Below are 16,757 nucleotides of genomic sequence, written 5' to 3' on the forward strand. Positions count from 1 at the left end.
TCAGGAAGGAGCAGTGACATAAGCCTAAAGAGGAAATCCAAAGAGAAAGAGTGCTTTAAAAAGGCAACAGGCCTAGAGCCTAGAGACGACATAAAATAAAAATTTGGGGACGACAAGTAGACGACAGGTTTTAGGAAAAGGGAAAGAAGTCCACACATGCGCGCGTGCACGCACACGCGCGCACACACACACACACACACACACACGCGTGCACGCACACACACACACACACACACACACACACACACACACACACACACTCAGATGATCAGAGCATATTTAAGCACCTTCTTCCCAATTCTAACACTTGGTCAAGGCTGGGGCCTCCTACCTTTGGCGAGGTCATTGGCATCAAAAGTGCCTTTGACTGGATAGCAGGTCCGGCCGTCACCTCCACACTGCAGGCACTTGTCTTCTCTCTTCGATGAATAGAGCATGTGGTCACAGCCAACAGCCTGCCTAGGCCCAGGCGCAGAAAAGGAAGGAGAGAGAGAGGCCAGTCTGGTTAAGGATCACACTGAACAAAGTCAGGAAAAGAGAGACACTCACATACACCAGATGATGGCGTCATGGAGCTCTTTCTTCTCCCAGAAGCTGGTATTCCAAGAGACCAGATTGACTCATATAGGGTTTGGTCAGTCAAGGGCCAGAGGGGAAGTCTGTTCTACTTGCTTCCATCTCAAGGATGTAGCGCTCAATGGGCAGGCCGGCCATGCCTGGGATTGACCTCTTGAATAAAGGAACCAAGAAACTGCCCAGTTGTTCATGGAATCACCTGCAACAGTGCCCTGAAATCTCCCCTGTCTAATGTGAAAAGATCCTCTGTCCCTGTTTGTGGCTAATAGGACATTTATTAAGGGCCTACTATGTGTCAAGCACCATAGCAGACACTGGGGACTCCAAAGACAAAAAAAAATTAAATAGTCCCTGACCTCAAGGAACCTAGAAACTAGAATAACATGCATACAGAAAATTAAATACAAGATCTATACAAAGAAAGCTACTACAAATAAAAAGTAATTTCTTGGAGGAGGATGATAGCAAGGCGAGGGGGGGGGGGGGGCGGGGCGGATCAGGTTAGGCTTCGAATAGGCCATGGCGCTGACCCAAAGCAGCTGGGAATTCCCTCAAGTAGCAGGGAGGCAGAACTCAGTCCAGGCATGGGCGATGGATGGCTTGGCACCAAAGTGGGAGAAGGAAAGCCATGTAGAGGGAACAACAAACAGGCCAATTTGGCTGGAACGCAGAGAGTGTGAGGAGAGCAACAAGCAATAAGTCTGGAAAGGTGGGATGAAATTTCTTAACATGGGTTTTGTTTTTTTCTTTTTTAATTTTTTTTTGGAGGGGGAGACGAGAGGGAAATAGAATTAATTTTTGTTAATTAAAAAAATTAAACGAAAAAAAGATATCTGGGGTCAGGTGGTGAAAGGCTTTAAAAACCAACCAGAGGAGTTCATATTTTATCCTAGAGACAAGAAGGCAATGGGGTTCTTTGAGCAGCAGAATGACATGGCCAGGCCTGTGCCTTAGGAATACCAATTTATAAGTTCAGCTATGTGGAGGACAGATGGGAGAAGGGAGAGACTTAAGGTCTGAATCCAAGTGGTGGCTGTGATGCAGGGGATGGACGCAACATAGATTGTGCAGGCAGAACTGACAAGACTTGGCAACTTATCGAATATAAAAGGTGAAGGAAATGGAAGAATTGAGGGCAATTCTGAAGAGGCAGATCTGGGCAGCTGGAAGAAAGGTGGTGATCTCAACATAAATAGGAGAGTCAGGAAGGGGGAAATGTTTGGGGGAAAAGATAACAAGCTCGGTTTTGGACAGGTCAAGTTTGTGATGCCTATGAGACATTTGGTTAGAGATGTCTGATAGGTAGTTGATACTATGGTATTGGAGCTCAGGAAAGAGACTGGGGCTGGACATACACATACATACACACACACACACACACACACACACACACACACACACACCTGGGAGTCATCTGATAGAAATGACAGCTCAATCTATGGGAGCTGATAAGATCAGAGATGGGGGAGAGAGAAGAGAAGGAAGAAGGGGAAGGGGAAAGGGAGAGGAGAGAGGGAAGGAAGGGAAAGAGAGAAGGGGAGAGGAAGAAGGGAGAAAGGAAGAGGGGGAGAAGGAGAAGGGGAGAAAGGGAGAGGGGGAGAAGGAGAAAAGAGAGAAGGGAAAAGAGGAGGAGAGAGCGAAGGGGGAAAGAGAGAAGGAGGAGAGAGAGATGGGGGGAGAGAGAGAAGGGAGAGAGAGAGAGGAGGAAGAGAGAGAAAGGGGAGAGAGAAAGGGCAGAGAGAAGGGGGGAGAGAGAAGGGGGGAGAGAGAAGGGGGGAGAGAGAAGGGGGGAGAGAAAATGGGGGAGAGAAAAGGGGGGAGAGAGAAGGAGGGAGAGAAAAGGGGGGAGAAAGAAGGGGAGAGAGAAAGGGCAGAGAGAAGGGGGGAGAGAGAAGGGGGGAGAGAAAATGGGGGAGAGAAAAGGTAAAAAAAGGAAAAGGGGGAGAGGGAAAGGGGAAGAAAGGGAAGGAGAGGGGAAAAGAGAGGGAGAAGGAGAGAGAATGAAGAGGACTAAGGACAGAGCCTTGGAGTATATACATTCATGTACAGGAAGTGGGATGTGGATGTTGATCTATCAAAGGAAGCTGAGGAAGAAGAGTCGGACAGGTAGGAGGAGAGCCAAGAGAAAGCACTGTCCTAAAAACTTAGGGAGGACAGTATCTAGAAGAGGAGATGGTGATCTGCAGTGTTAAAAGCTACAGACAAGTTAGAGGACTCCCAGAAGGCCACAGGATTTGCCATTTAAGTAGAAATTGGTCACCTTGGAGAGACAAATCTTAGGCCTGGCTAGGGCCAGGAAGGGTAGAGAAGAGGGCAGGCCAGTGGCTCACCTGACAAGTGCCCTGCACACAGACATCCAGTTTGCCCGGCTCACATGGGGTTCCATCCACCACTGTCTCCTTGTGTCTGTAGTAGAAGTTTTCCCCCCTGGGAATGCAGTTCAGCTCACACTTGTTGGCAGCTAGGGATGGAGAGGGAGGAAGATGAAATCCCAAAAGATGAGGTTTCTTTTCCTGCTCAGAACCCAAATGGCCTGTCCTTGTAACTACCCAAAAGCAGGTGCTAAATATGGCAACGCTCGAATATTCCATTAACTAGACCGTCCAAATCCTAAGCCAGGCCGGGTAAATAGGGACTGATCAAATAAAGACCTTATCAAACTCCTCCCTACCAACACATGGCCATCTTCCCTCCTCTCTCCACTGTGATCCCCTCCACCTTCACCTTCCCTGGTAAAAGGGGACTAAGGAATTCAAGACTTTTCCAACAGTGAGGACACCTTGAAGAGCTGCCTGATTGTAAACAGGTAGTATAACGGGGAAAAAAGTCACAGGTTTGGAGTCAAGAGACCTAGGGTTGAGTTCTGTCTCCGGTACTTATTAGCTATGTGACAACTAGGTACTGAACCTCATCTATAAAACAGACAGAATAATATATACACTATCTACCTCGCAAGCTTACTGTGGGACTCAAATGATTAAATAAAACTCTGTGAATATTATATATACACACATTTATTTATATATTTATGTGTGTGTGTGTGTATATATATATATATATATGTGTGTGTGTGTACATGTGAACATATATATCTGTGTGTATGTTTAGTCATTTCAGTTTTGTCTAATTCTTTGTGACCCTACTTGGTGTTTTCAGATACTACAGTGGTTTGCCATTTCCTTCTCCAGATCATTTTACAGATGAGGAAACTGAGGCAAACAAGGTTAAGTGACTTGCATAGGGTCACCCAGCTAGTAAGTGTCTGAGGCTGGATTTGAACTCAAGAAGATGAGTTTTCCTGACTCCAGATCCAGTGCTCTATCCTCTGTGACACCTAGCTGCCCTATATATACACATATACATATACTGCCATGTACGTGTGTGTACATATAGATATAGAAATATCTGCGCTATATATACACACATAATATGCAGCACATATATTTATGTGTGTGTATGTGTGCATGCATGTGTGTATATGTGGGTGTGCATACGTGTATGCATGCATCATGCATGTGTACAGTGGTGGGATTCAAATGAATTAACAACTGGCTCTCCACGGAACTGAGCTGAGACACCACCCCGACCGCTGATGTGGCAGATGCAGCCCTCACCCCCGTTAACAACCACTTTGCAGAACTAAACCTAAAATTAGGTGCCAGTTCTACTGAACCAGTGCAAGCTGGCTGAATCCCACCACTACATGTGTGTCTGTATGCATGTGTGTATATGAGTGTGTATGCACATGTGTGTATGTATATCTATTTGTATATACGTATATGTACATACGTATACACATTATTTATATATGTGCATGTGTGTGCATATGTATGTGTGTATTATATATATGTATATATGTGTATATATATGTATGTATGTATGTGTGTGTGTGTATATACATATATGTTAAAAACTCAGATACGCTCATTATTCTTCCTTTTACTTTGAGGTGGAACAGCCAGGCAGATTCTCATCAGCCCTATTTTCAAGGTCCTTCAGAAACAGCAAAAAGTCCCTTCCCTTTGTAAGGGGGATTATATTGGTATGGGAGTTTCTCCTTCCTCCATAGATCTCTGGTAGTAGGGGACTTCCTACGCCCCAAAGCCCAGAGCCCTTGCTCCCATAGGTAATGGAGGGAGTCCTATGTGGAGGGCGAGCTCTCAGAAAGTCCATTCTGGGATATAGACACAGGCCAGGTTTTCCCTGGGGCCTGTTCTTGCCCTTGGGCTGATAACTCAGCACGTGGGCTCTCCAAACCCCGCCTTGGCATACACGTGCTGTTTAGGATGAAGGCTCTCTTAGCCTCATGGGTATACACATGCTCTCTCCAAAACCCCCACAGCACACACATGCTAAACACCACCTGTGGGCTATTAACACAATATTGTTTATAACAAAAGGGAACAAAGCATGAGGAAGTCACGCAATGCAAATGTTTTCGCACGTGCACTTGTGGATTCTGCTTTCCTAAAAAAGTATATAAGCCCTGTTCCTCAGTTTAATAAACGGAGCTGTTCTTTACTCTCTGGCCTGGCCCGTGTTTTCTTTTCACTCTTTGGTGGCCATGACCGCTGGCGGCAAATGGCGGCAGTCCTAGGTTTCACAAGGAGACTAGCAAACTTCCTGAGGAACAAAGGTAGAGTGGTCCCAGAGCATTCCAAGGAAGCCTATATTAATAAACAGAGACATCCACCCTAGCTCTCACCTCCATAATATGGAAACCACTTGTATCTCTTTCCTTGGAATTCCTTGCCATCAAATTCTGCACACTGCTCTGCTCGGAAATCCCGGGTGTCCTGAGGACAGCTCTGCGAGGGAGGGAGGAAGAGGTCAGGGCATTAGAGAATACCATACTGCTGCCAGGAGGTGAGGGGCAGAAGGGAAAATTCAGTCAAATTCAAACCAACAAGCACGTATTAAAGCACTGGGGATACCAAATACAGTTTTCCCTTCCATGTCTCAACTTTGACCATCGTGGTTTCAATACATTGTGTGTCAGCATAAGAAATTAAAAGGGGATTCTTGGGAGTTTTGCGGAAGCTGCAGATGACACAGAAAAAGTTTAGAAACTCAGAAATGCATAAAATTTATGTATAGTATTGCATACTATCAACCCATATTTTGCAATAAGATACTGTAAACACCCTATGAAAGAAAAAATTCAGACTTCTCCTTTGGTACGGGGAGGCCCAAAAAAAATTGATGCAGATTTTCTAGAGCGTGGGGGCCCCACACCCTTAAGAAGTGGAGGGGATAACTGTAGTCTCTTCCAAAACACAGAAGCTTCTCTCAGAAGCTATTTCTCACCCAGCAGGCTGGGAGGCAAAAGAACACAGTAGAAACAATCCCCCAGTAGGGATGCTGAACTCTCAAATTCAATCTTCAGTCATGACTTGCCACAGGGATTTTTTTAAGTTGTTCTAAATTTAACAAATCCAAATAACATGTAGCCATAGGGACTTAAGGCAACATAATCCCACGTGGAATCCTCTTCTAGAATCTTCCCACAAAGGATTCCTTTTGCCCCTAGCTTGTAAAATACTTGGAAGTTCTTCAGGGAAAAAAAAAAACTGGTGGGGTGGGGAATGAAATAAAAATCTTCTTCATCAAGATATTATCTCAGCAACTCAGCAGTGGTGCCTGAGAGCAGGGGCCCAACAGACCAACAGATGTGCCTGAGGGATGTGGCAATGAACTTGCTTCCCCTTTTCCTCAAGCTCCTAGCAAAAGCGAGAACAGCTTCTAGTTGTCCCTGGTCTTTGTGGGGTCTCCAGTGGGGAGGTAGGACCTCAAGATTAAATAGAGAGCATTGAAAAACTTCCCTGATAATGAAGGGAGGTCAGACTCTTTCCCCAGCTCCAAAAGGAGATAAAGCCGCGTCATAAAGGAGAGAAGAAATGGGGGTCCCAAGGCATCTTACCTGGGTGTTGCATGAGCGATAATTCCGGGTGGGTCCGATACAGCTGGAGCCTCCATCTTTCCTGAGAGGCAAGCCCACACAGGGAAGTGGTTATCTGTCTATCTTTCCACCCAACCCAGTTCCCAAGGAACCCTATGGCTGCTTCCTCAGACACATGGATCTAGGAGTCTGTCTCTGACCTACTTCTGTTCTCTGTGTTGCCATAATCTACTTAGCCAGCAATATTTTGTTTTCCCCTCTTCGATATTCCTCTGCATCATAAGGTAGGGTTTGTGGGGAGAGAAATGGGAAGAGAGCATGAGGTAGCAGACGGAATTTACTGGTTCTTGAGTCAAAGGACCTGGGCTCAAATCTCCCTTCTGTGTTACCTTAGGCAAATCACTTAACCTCCTTGGGCCTCAGTTTCCTCATCCGTAAAATGGAATGGATGGTCCAGGTTCTCTGAAGCTATGATTCCAAGAGTCACTTACAGGTAACAATTTTTCAAAAGCATTAAATAAATAAAAACACAGATACATACATAAAGATAATTTATATATGTATATAATATTTTATATTTACATTTATTTTATGAATCTAGGTCAAGACTATAAAAAGTTGACTCTGGAGCCCAAAACACTTGCATTCAACTCTGTCCTCTGACACACAATGGTTATGTGACCCTGGGTAAGTCATTCAACTTCTGAGGGCTCTTTTCTAAAATTATAAGCTGTTGAGAAGGTGCTACCTGCATTGATAGACAGAGTTCCTTCACCTGGGAGTTCCCTAGATCAATGAAATCTCAGGTCCAGTTTCCTTCCTTCTAATTCACTATCTTTAAAAAATATGCCTCGCCAAAGCATGGGAATATGTCTTACATGATTGCACATGTGTAACCTATATAAAATTGCTTGCCTTCTCAATGAAGGGGAGGGAAAGAATTTGGAACTCAAAAATTTTTTTAAAACAATGTTAAAAATTGTTCTTTCACGTAATTGGGGAAAAAATAAAATATTATATTAAAACAAGGATACATTTTTTTAAAATGCCTAGCCAAGTGTTTTCCCCCAACCTGGCAGACAGATCCTGAGATTCTGACTCTAATTTTTTTCATGGGAAACAAAAATAACTTCTTTCTCCTGAAGTCTATCAGAAAGTTGGCATTTATGGGGTATCTGCTATGAGCACAGCCCTGTACCCAGAGATACCGGCACAAGTAAAAGAAATATCCATGAAAGACTTAGTTTCTGCTCATTAGGATCAAATTGACTTTTAAAAAAAATGTCTGGTACTGTAATTTCATTACCAGGGAACTCTTGGGGAGGAAGCTCCTTCTTCCAATACAGACCAGCATTATATAATCTTAAAGAGTTGTCTGAGAAGCAGGCCAGGGAGACAGGGCCAAGACTTGAAAACAGGCCTTCCTGAATCAAAGGTATGTCAGGAGTAAATTTAACAAAAGGGCAAACTGAGGCAAATTTCCACACAAGATAACAGTTTATTAATAGGGTACTGAACTCATTAATAAATGGATTTCTGGCCTGCCTCCATTTGTGCCAAAAGACCCAGAGTGAGGACCAACAGGAGCTTTTTAAACCTAGGTGTGTCTTCCTTCTGATTGCTCTAACAGTACATCATTTGGACCTCCGCTGGCAAAGGCAAGGCAATCCGGAATGGTAAACATTTTAATGAGGGGGTGGGTCTAATAATTCACAGTTCCCCCTTAGTACTTTTTGCTCCCCACCCCCCCCACCCCCAATTCTCAAGTGAAAGGAACAATTTTCAGCTAGGGAAAGTGGGTTGGCCTTAGAGACAAGGCTGGCTGATTCCGCTCCTCTCTGACACTTCAGGAATGCTAGTTGCTTTATGAGACCCAGCTGCCTCCAGCAACCCTGGCTAGAAAAACCGCCCCAATCAGGATTTCCCCAGCTTGGTCTCTTTCTAGTAGACCAGTCACCTCCAATTTTGACTAAGGAAAAGTAAGAATAAGGGACATGTCCCCTAGGGAGGGCCTCTCAAACTGGCTTCTGTTCACCCAGTAAACAGAACTGAGGGGCCCACTTTGGAGGGGCCCAGCCCAAGCTGGTTAACGGCAGATGCCTTGGGGTCTGGGAGTGATCATGTTACTAAATCAGGCCCTTCAGAAACTCCCTGCCCTGGAGAAGTAGGGTCTGACAAAATAACAAAAAAAAGATGTATTACAGCATGATATTAATTTTCCTCAGGCATAAATACAAAAAAAAATTATAACTGTACAAAGTACTTTGTAAGTATAATTTTGTGGTGTAGTGAAGTGAACGGAGCACTGAACCAAAGTTAAGAAGACCTATGTCCAAAACTGGCCTCAGATGCTTACTAGCTGTGTGACCCTGGCCAAGTCACTTAACCTCTGCCTGCCTGAATTTCCTCATCTTTTAAAGAACTATATATGGGCAGCTAGGTGGTACATAGGATAGCATGGTGGGTCAGGAGTTAGGAAGACCCATCTTCGTGAGTTCAAATCCAGCCTGAGACACTTACTAGCTGGGTGACCTTGGGCAAGTCACTTAGCCCTGTTTGCCTTCCTCATCTGTAAAATGATCTGGAGAAGGAAATGGCAAACCACTCCAACACTTTTGCCAAGAACATCCCAAATGGGGTCACAAAGAGTCAGATACAACTGAAAAACAACAAAGAACTATATAAAGGGTGTTATTTCTTTTAGATCCCCTTTAGCACCTAGCATAAGTGTTTCATAAGTACCTATTGATCTGAACTGAGGAGCATCTGAACTTGAAAAGGGAGGCTAGGGGAAGAGAAACAAAGTGCCTATGAAAATAGAAGGTGTTGGAGTAAAAATGTGGACTTGATTTACAAAAAAAAATCAATTTATACAATCTCCTGGAGCATAAAATGAGACCTGTTTATCTTATACTTGATGGGGTACAGGCTCTGGGAACCCCCTTGAACCTTCCCACTAGATCTGACCTCCACCTAAGGCTATAAGTCTTTTCATTGTCACTATGCCCAATTCTCGGTTCCCCTTAACCTAGCCTAGCCCTCCATTGTCTGTTATCTCCAAATGGCCTTCTGCTACTCCCCACCCTTGATCCTATCAAAACCCCATACTCTTGGTTCCCCTAGTCACCCCAGCCTACTGGCCACTCCCATCAAGATCCTCCCTAGACCCCCTCTTCCCCAGACTGCTTTTGACCACCCCTAGATCCCTCCCACACTCTTTCTCTATATAAGATCCATCTTGTTTCCCTGAAGGTGCTCAGATTCAATCTGCCCTGCTCGCCAATGCAAGTATCACAAATGCTCAGATTCTCTAAAAGGCAACCCAATAAGGCGGCTCTTTAATAAACTTTGTTTTTCTTTGGCTGAAAGAAGGCTTGGGTCGAATTCATTCAAGCAGGACCGGCGTGTTGCTATTTTGGGGTCCTAGTACCCCTAAACCTCAACATACTGACTCTTATTTCATAATCATAACAAGTGAACCAGGGAACCAATAATTAATCTGATATGTCACCGTTTACTAATGAGGCTATTTTTGAAAATTTAATTGGAAATCTCAGTACCTCTGGGAGTAGCAATGTCGCTCCTGGAAACTGACCCCACCACCACAGGTCCTGCTGCATGGGCTCCACTCTCCCCAACGGCCCCAGCCTTCAGTTTGTCTTCTTAGCTTCCTTGCCTGATGGGAAAGAAACAACCAGCAGGGTGAGTCAGTAGGCTAAGGTGAGCCTCTAGTGTGAGCATCCCTAAGACCAAAGATGGAAAAGTTCCAGAGGCCTCAGACTAGAAGGAGAGACCCCAGAATATCAACAGCTCTTGGAGTGAAGCAAGCAAAATCAGGACAACTGTTCATACAATAATAATAACAGTATAGGGAGAAACAACTTTGAGAGATTTGAGACCTCTGATCAAATTCAATGACCAACAGGGATTCCAGAGGATTGAGGAAGACCTCAGGATGCAGAGTACAGCAAACATTTTCAGACACAAACTATGTGGGAATTTGTTTTGCATTACTACATTTCCTTGTTACAGGGTTGGTTTTTTTTTCTTTTTGCCATTGGTGGGGAGACTAAGGTGGGGGATAGGGATAAGGTAGAAAAAAAAGAAAGAAAAGGTCATTGCAGCACATTTTTAAGACATGCAGAGAAGAGGGGGAAAGCCAGAAAGAGGCCCAGACAAGCTGAACAGCTTTGAAAGCTACAGGCTGAATTTAGATACTCAAAAAGAAAAGCAAGCTGTAACAGATATAACACACTAAGGCACATAATCTTCTTATTCTGTTCTACTATGTATTGGAAAATGTCTGTTTTATTTGATGTTTGTTAGGTTCCAAATTAAAATAATATTTAAACGATGATGTCACTTTTATAGCACTTTAATGTTTATAAAAGACAGCTATGTGGGGCAGTGGATGGAGCACCAAGTTGGGAACGGGAATGCTTCAGTTCTCATCTGGTCTCAGACATTTACTAGCTGTGTGACCCTGGACAAGTCACTTCACCCTGTTTGCTTCAGTTTCCTCATCTGTAAAAATGGGCTGGAGAAGGAAATGGCAAACCACTTCAGTATTTTTACCAAGAAAACCCCACTTGGGATCACAAAGAGTGGGACAGGACTGAAAAGCCAGTAAACAACAGTTTGCAAAGTATACTCTGCATATCACTGAGGAGTGAAGATAATCATCTCATTGATGCTATCATTGAGTGGAATGGTGAAGCCCTCTCATGGAATCTTTCTGTGAGTTGAGTGGAATGAATGGGGGTGGGGACTCAGCGTGGAAGGTCATCTCTGAGAAAGTCCATTCTGGGATAAGATACAGGCCAGGTTTTCCCTGAAGCCCGTTATTGCCTTTGGGCCGATAACTCAGTACCTGGACTCTCCAAACCCCGCCCCTGCCTTGGCACACATGTGCTGCTCAAGATGAAGGCTCTCCAAGCCTCCTCAGCATACATGTGCTCTCTCCAAAACCCCCACAGCACACGAGTGCTAAACACCACCTGATTAACTGATTAACACAATATTGTTATGGCAAAAATGGGAACAAAGCAGGAGGAAGTCATGAAATGTAACAAATGTCTCGCATGTGAACTTGTTGATCTGCTTGCCTAAAAAGGTACGTAAGCCCTTTTCTTCAGCTTAATAAACGGACCTGTGCTGTACTTTGCCGCCTGGCCTGTGTACTCTTTTCACTCTCCGAAGCATTCAGCCATTCCTTTGAGCCAAGACAAGGAGGCCCAGACAAAATCGTAGCTGTGGAATCTTAAGGATCAGAAGGGACCACGGAAGTCATCTGACCAAGTGCAGAAAAAGATAGATATTTAAAGACGTGCTCAATGTGGAGTATGTTTTGCTTGATTATGCTTATTTGTGACAAGGGAAAACCTTTTTTTTTCTTTTTTGTAGGAAGGTTAGGGATAGCAACACCAACAAAAAAAGGAAAGAAAGGAAAGAATATCAATGAAGCATTTTTTAAAATGCATAAAAAAGAATAGAAGGCAGTTCAGAGGCAAACATAGATAAGCCAAGCACCTTTGGAATGAATTGTGTATGAATGTGCATGCAAGTGTGTATATACACACATATATGCATAAAATGTATATATTATATATTATAGCATGCAGAGGTACATTATGTTACATATATGTGATAAATTAATATCATATATGTCTATAATATACATGCATTATGTGTACTGTATATAATTTATACAATGTACACACATGTACATGCATGTATAATATGTGTATATATATATATATATATATATATATATATATATATATATATATATATATATATCCCCCAAAAGGGAAGAGGACCTATTTGTACAAAAATATTTATAGCAGCTCTTTTTGTGGTGGCTAAGAACTGGAAATCAAGAGGATGCCTATTAATTGGAGAAAGCCTAAAGAAGCTGTGGTATATGATTGTGACACAATATTACCATGCTATGAGAAGTGACAAGAAGGATGATTTCAGAAAACCTAGAAAGACTTTCACGAACTGATGCAAAGTGAAGTGAGTAGAGTCAGGAGAATGTTATATACAATAACATCAAGACCGTACTATGAAAAACTACTAATAAATTAGCTATTCTCAGCAATACAACAATCCAAGACAATCCCAAAGGACTCATGATGAAGCATGCTATCTGCCTCCAGAGAAAGGACTGATATAGTGTCTGAATAAAGACTGAAACATGCTGTTTTTTACTTTCTTTTATTAGAATCTTCTTGTACAAAATGACTAACATGGAAATGTTTTACATGACCACACATGTATAACCTATGTTGTATTGCTTATCATCTCAGGGAGGAGGGAGGGAAGAGAAAAAAGAAAGGAGAGATAGAATTTGGAACTCCAAACTTTTAAAAATGTTTTAAAATTTGTTTTAACATATAATTGGGGGAAAACAAAATATTATACATCAAAAATAATAATGTGAATGTATGATACTATGAGTGTATATAATGTACACTTTTATATTAGATATGTAATATATACAAAAATGTTACATGTACATATATACGTACACACATACACACTAAAATTAATTCATTAGTTTTAAAGTTATCTGGCTTGTCTGTGTTTGCTTCTGAATCTCATTCTGTTCTACATACATACATACATACATATATATACACACATATATACATACATACACCTGTGTGTACACTTTTTTTCTAAGCTTAATGAATTTAATAGCAATTTAGATTTGAAGATCTTTCCCACCCATTAATAGGCCATGTGAACTGCTTACATCACAAGAAGCCTAAATTACATGTGGTGGGAGGAGTTTACTGAGAGGAAAAGGAAGTTGTGTCACAGGAAATGCTGAGAGAGAGCCATTAACGGCCATCATGATAGTTAGAGCTGAGGTAAAGACAGCCAACCTGTGAAAGCTATACAGTGAGTTTTTGGGAAGGCCCCAGCAGGGGGTCAGAGAGGTTTGGGGTTTGGGGATGGCGAAGCTCCATGTTGTGATATTCTGTTTTAAGTTTCTTGCTGTTATGATAAAGTGGGCTTACTGGTTGGGGGAGTAGATTGCCTGGTTATGGGATATGGATCTCTGGTGTCTGAATAAATGTTTTACTTCTACCTTCTATATGGAGAGTTTTTCATACTTTGAGATACAGAACTACATAGGCATACTCACGATTATCATTAATGTTGTGTTTATTGCCTTGCTATTACAATGAATCAGTTCAAACTGACCCAAACCCTTTGAAAACTGTTGTATAGTATATAATTATTCATGACTTTATTCCACATGGAGGGTACCGTAGGTTCTGAATGGTTCTGCTCTGATAACAGAGCAGGAAAGATCCATAGTATACAGTAGACCTGGCAACACAATACATGCCTGCTGCCCACGATCCAACAGAATTAAGTTCAGCGAGGCTCATGCCAGGCTGGCCCTAGAAAGATACATTTGTTGGCCACAACATCTTTCAAAGATCACCAACCAAGTCATAGAGGAGCTATGATCTATATTAGTAGAAAGAGAATAACATTGGTGACATCAAAGATCCTTGAAGTATTCAAGCATAATTGATCTAGAAATATCCTCCAAGTACCAAAATGGCCACAGAAGCAGTTTTTATATGGTGGCAAAAAACTAGAAACAAAGGAGATGCCCAGGTAGCAAAGAATTAGAAAAATAAAGATGTTCCTATGTACAAAAATGTAGCAGTTTTTTTTGTGGTAGCAAAGAACTGAAAACAAGAGTATCCATCAGAGAATGACTGAAAAAGTAAGTTGTGGTGCATAAATGGCATGTTTATTTGCCAGGAAAACAATTTATACAAGGATAACAATAAAGACAAATAACTGAAAGATTTAAGAACTCTGATCAAAATAATGCCCAACCACAGTTCCAGAGGACTCATGATGAAACATGCTACTCACCTCCTAACAGAGAAGTGACAGACTCAATGAGACATATTTTGTTCTGGATGTGACCAATGGGAGAATTTGTTTTGTTAGACTATATATGCTTGTAAAAAGAAATTTTGTTTTTCTTGCTTTCTCAAGGTGGGAGGTACAGAGGAGGAAGAAAGAGAATCTGGACATGAAAATTAAATAAAATTTCATTGAAATGTAGGCAATAGCGTCAGATGGGTGCTTTATTGCCCGTGCATGTCTTCACGGATTTGTCTACAGGTAGCTCCCAAGGAAGTAAGAATAGACATCTGTAGCATCTCTTCCCCTGTCTTTCTCCAAGAGAGACTTGGATTCCTTCTGGAAGGGGAGGCAGAAGGCTGGGGCCAGAGGCTAGCCATTCTCCTCTCCTCAGAGAGGAAGGGTACCAGGCTAGAATTCCATCTACTTGCTCCCTTAAATATTTTTCTAAGGGAAGCAATTGTGAGGTTCAAGCTAAACTCCTGATCACTGTTCCTTAATGAGGCTGAGCTTCGTACTCAAGGTTTGAGCCATCTCACCAGATGCCAGTTCCATAATGAACACACATAGGAAATAGCAAATAAACCCATTTATCTGAGCCTGTAGCAGAACAGAAATCAGAAAAACCATATGAGAATATATACCAGACAATACAGATTGAAGGAAACTCTCCTATTGGGAGAGAGGCAATTCAGCTCAACCAAGAGAAAGAATCCAAGATTTCACTCAAAGGGAAATTCCCTGAAATCTCTAGTGTAACAAGCTGGGGATAGGAACAGGATAGCAATTGTCAGCTTCTTCCTAGAATCTTTCACCCTTTATGGACTTGAAGAGAGGTTGGAATGGTACATCTTTTCTCTCTGAGAGAAATTATTATTAATAACTAATTAATATTGGGGAGATCTAGGGTTTTTCCCCCTATTTCCTCAAAGACCAGTCCTTGTGAAGGACATTGCTAACAGATGAGATTGTCTGGATTCCCTGGGTACATGTTTCTTGCCTCACCCAACTAGAAGACCTTACAAAAAAAATCTAACCTAGATGAATCCTGGCCCATTGTGTTCTATTCAGGAAGGACTGGGTGGATCCTTTTTCTCTAGATTGTCAAGTAGTCTGGGTATAGAGATAGTGTCCAAGAGGATGCTCAGAGTCACATCCCCAGTCACATCCCCAGTCACATCCCTCATTAGAATAAGCCCACCTCTTATTATAATATTCATTCTTTCATTAATTGTTAACCAATCAGAGTTGATCCTTCCCTTCTTTGCAGGGATAGAGGGGACTATAGTTGTAGAACATGACATACTATCAGACTTTGGTCAATGTGTGGGTTAATTTTGCTGAACTAATTTTTTTCTTCTTTCTTTTTAATTCTGTTCTGAACAATGGATGACTTGCTAAATCCAGGAGATGGAGGGTGTCAAGATATATTCAAAAATGCAGGTGATTTTTTTTTAAAAGCTATTAGAAATTTTTAAAGGAAATGTGATCTGGAATAGTAAAATATTATCTAAACCCAAATTCACATCGTTCAAGATCCTGTTTTACCACATTCAGAAAGTATAGTTGACTTGTCTAGGGACACATAACAAGACACATCCACTCTCCAAGGGCATTTAAACATTGAGGGGGGGGGGGGGCGGAGCCAAGATGGCAGCTGGTAAGCAGGAACTAGTGTGAGCTCCGTACCGAGTCCCTCCAAAAACCTATAAAAAATGACTCTGAACCAATTCTAGAACGGCAGAACCCACAAAACAGCAGAGGGAAGCAGGGCTCCAGCCCAGGACAGCCTGGATGGTCTCTGGGTGAGGTCTATCCCACACGGAGCTGGAAGCTGGAAGCTGGGAGCTGGGAACAGAGTGGAGCAGAACCCAGCCTGAATGGCGTGGGCCATCCAGACCAGAAGCCGGGCGGAGGGGGCCCTAGCGCCCTAAATCAGTGAGCTGCGGCAGTTACCAGACTCCTTAACCCACAAACACCAAAGACTGCGGAGAAGGTTAGTGGGAAAAGCTGTGGGAGTAGAAGGAGTTCTTGGTTCGGCTTCCAGCCCCGGGGGCAGCGGAGGTGGGGCAGCTACAGCTGTTGTTACTTCCGGCTCCAGGCCCACCTGGTGGGAGGAATTAAGTGGCGGATCAGAGCAGGAGTGCTCAGCCTGCTGAAGATCTAAGCCCAGTCCGGGTTGGGGGTTGGGGAAGGAGCAGTGCTGGTGTGGCAGAGCTGGCACCTCCCCCCCAAACGTGGAACATAGAACTCTCTAGTCTACAAGCAGTCATACCCCACTGAAAAACTCAAAGGTCAAGTTAGTTGGCTGGGAATATGGCCAGGCAGCGAAAACGCACCGAGATTCAGTCTCAGACTTTGCATTCTTTCTTTGCTGACA

The 16,757-nt window shown here is 42.9% G+C and overlaps 1 protein-coding gene across 1 annotated transcript in view; it reads right to left on the reverse strand.

Annotated features, from left to right (window-relative positions):
• The window catches only part of PAPLN (papilin, proteoglycan like sulfated glycoprotein), a 90,781-nt gene that overhangs the window by 56,962 nt on the left and 17,062 nt on the right, over window positions 1–16,757 (reverse strand). Inside the window, 5 exon segments of the mRNA XM_036735610.1 lie at window positions 332–455; window positions 2,907–3,037; window positions 5,282–5,384; window positions 6,497–6,557; window positions 10,036–10,151. Of these exon segments, the coding sequence (XP_036591505.1) occupies window positions 332–455; window positions 2,907–3,037; window positions 5,282–5,384; window positions 6,497–6,557; window positions 10,036–10,151 (535 nt within the window).

The sequence above is a fragment of the Trichosurus vulpecula genome, chromosome 8 (genome assembly GCF_011100635.1).
Source record: "Trichosurus vulpecula isolate mTriVul1 chromosome 8, mTriVul1.pri, whole genome shotgun sequence".
Taxonomy (NCBI): Eukaryota; Metazoa; Chordata; class Mammalia; order Diprotodontia; family Phalangeridae; genus Trichosurus; species Trichosurus vulpecula.